The sequence below is a fragment of the Cyprinodon variegatus genome, unplaced genomic scaffold (genome assembly GCF_000732505.1).
Source record: "Cyprinodon variegatus isolate N-32 unplaced genomic scaffold, C_variegatus-1.0 Scaffold237, whole genome shotgun sequence".
In the NCBI taxonomy this organism is placed as follows: Eukaryota; Metazoa; Chordata; class Actinopteri; order Cyprinodontiformes; family Cyprinodontidae; genus Cyprinodon; species Cyprinodon variegatus.
Window position 1 is genome coordinate 1,082,699 of NW_015150690.1, and position 1,611 is coordinate 1,084,309.

A 1,611-nucleotide genomic window follows, 5' to 3' on the forward strand; every position below is an offset into this window, starting at 1 on the left:
TGTGACCGCCATGGATGTGGTCTATGCTCTCAAGAGGCAGGGCCGCACTCTCTACGGCTTTGGAGGTTAAATCTATTGACTGATCTGGAAAAACAACGGCTCTTTTAAGAGCCACCCACATCTCTAAGAGCTGATCCTGAAATACTTGTAACGTTGGGAAATGCTTTAGAAGGGGCTGTTCCAGTTTTTCTGCTGGAATTCAAAATTGAGCAGAAACAAAAATTTACCGTTAAGCACCAATCAAATGTTTACCCATTATCTCCTCCCACTGTCATTGACTGCTGCACGAATGGAAATTTATTATATTTAGAATTTATGCTGTGCTTGAGTAAGTGTCTTTGTTGTGGATCATTCAATAGGTGGAAAATTTGGAGACTTGTTCAACAATTGTCTGTGGAGGCGACAACCTATCAATGTTTCGTCCTATGTGCTGAAAAAGTTGGTTAAAAACACTGGAAAATACCAATACAGATGAAGTAAAGCTTTTAAATGTGCAACTGACTTGCCTCTAAACATAAAAACTAGTTGGAAATACATGACTTGCAGTAGAGCTCCGTATTGTTTGAATATCTTTGTGATCTAACCCGGGCTGGAAACCCTGATCCCATAGAACACCTCGCCTGGCTTCAGAGGAACTGATCCGGTATTTTCAACACAATGCTTTTCTTACTTCACTGTTTTTAATTTTTTGCCTTTTCTCTATTTTAATTAAACTGCACATTGCATTTCTCCAAATGACCTTGAAAGTCTGTACAGTCTGTTCTATTTTAGTTATTTTTTTCTAAAGGTTTGTTTTCACTTGTGAGGTAACATTTGCTGATTATCAATTGATTGTTGAATTACAGATCCAATCAAAAAAAACATTTTGAGTACGTGTTTTTATATCAACCTAATAAAAAAGCAGATTTGATTTTCAAACACTGTGATCAAACATCATTTCAGTGAATTAATGTAATTTATGTTTACTTATATTTGCCATTAGGATACATGTACCTGCTTTACACAGTAGCTACATGCCCTGAATTTGAATACAAAGAACAAAGTACTGTGAATGTTTTTTATTTTTCATTTAACTAGGTACTTTTTAAAATCTTATTACTCATTTGAAGTACCTCACCGCCCCCACACACATGTTCCGGCCGCCAAAAGATTTCTTTTGCGCCTTTATTTAAAATTCAAAATCCAACCAATAGCTGAGATGGAAACATGTTCCCACCCATCAAAATGTGAGCCAATCAGAGCTTACTTTGAGCCGCTGTTCCCTTTATAAAGCCCACGTCCCCACGGTCATGTATTTCTTTAGCTTGATAGTAATAGCAAAGAAGCGATGGCCAGAACCAAGCAGACCGCCCGTAAATCCACCGGAGGAAAGGCTCCCAGGAAGCAGCTGGCTACCAAAGCTGCCCGTAAGAGCGCCCCGGCTACCGGTGGAGTGAAGAAGCCCCACCGTTACAGGCCCGGTACCGTGGCTCTCCGAGAGATCCGCCGTTACCAGAAGTCCACTGAGCTGCTCATCCGCAAGCTGCCCTTCCAGCGTCTGGTCCGGGAGATCGCTCAGGACTTTAAGACCGACCTGCGCTTCCAGAGCTCCGCCGTCATGGCTCTGCAGGA

At 41.4% G+C, this 1,611-nt stretch overlaps 1 protein-coding gene across 1 annotated transcript in view; it reads left to right on the forward strand.

Annotated features, from left to right (window-relative positions):
• Window positions 1–1,318: 1,318 nt before the first annotated feature.
• The window catches only part of LOC107089067 (histone H3-like), a 3,905-nt gene continuing 3,612 nt past the window's right edge, over window positions 1,319–1,611 (forward strand). Inside the window, exon 1 of the mRNA XM_015381602.1 lies at window positions 1,319–1,605. Coding sequence (XP_015237088.1) covers window positions 1,328–1,605 — 278 coding nt within the window. The 5' untranslated portion in view covers window positions 1,319–1,327. The remainder of the gene's footprint in view (window positions 1,606–1,611) is intronic.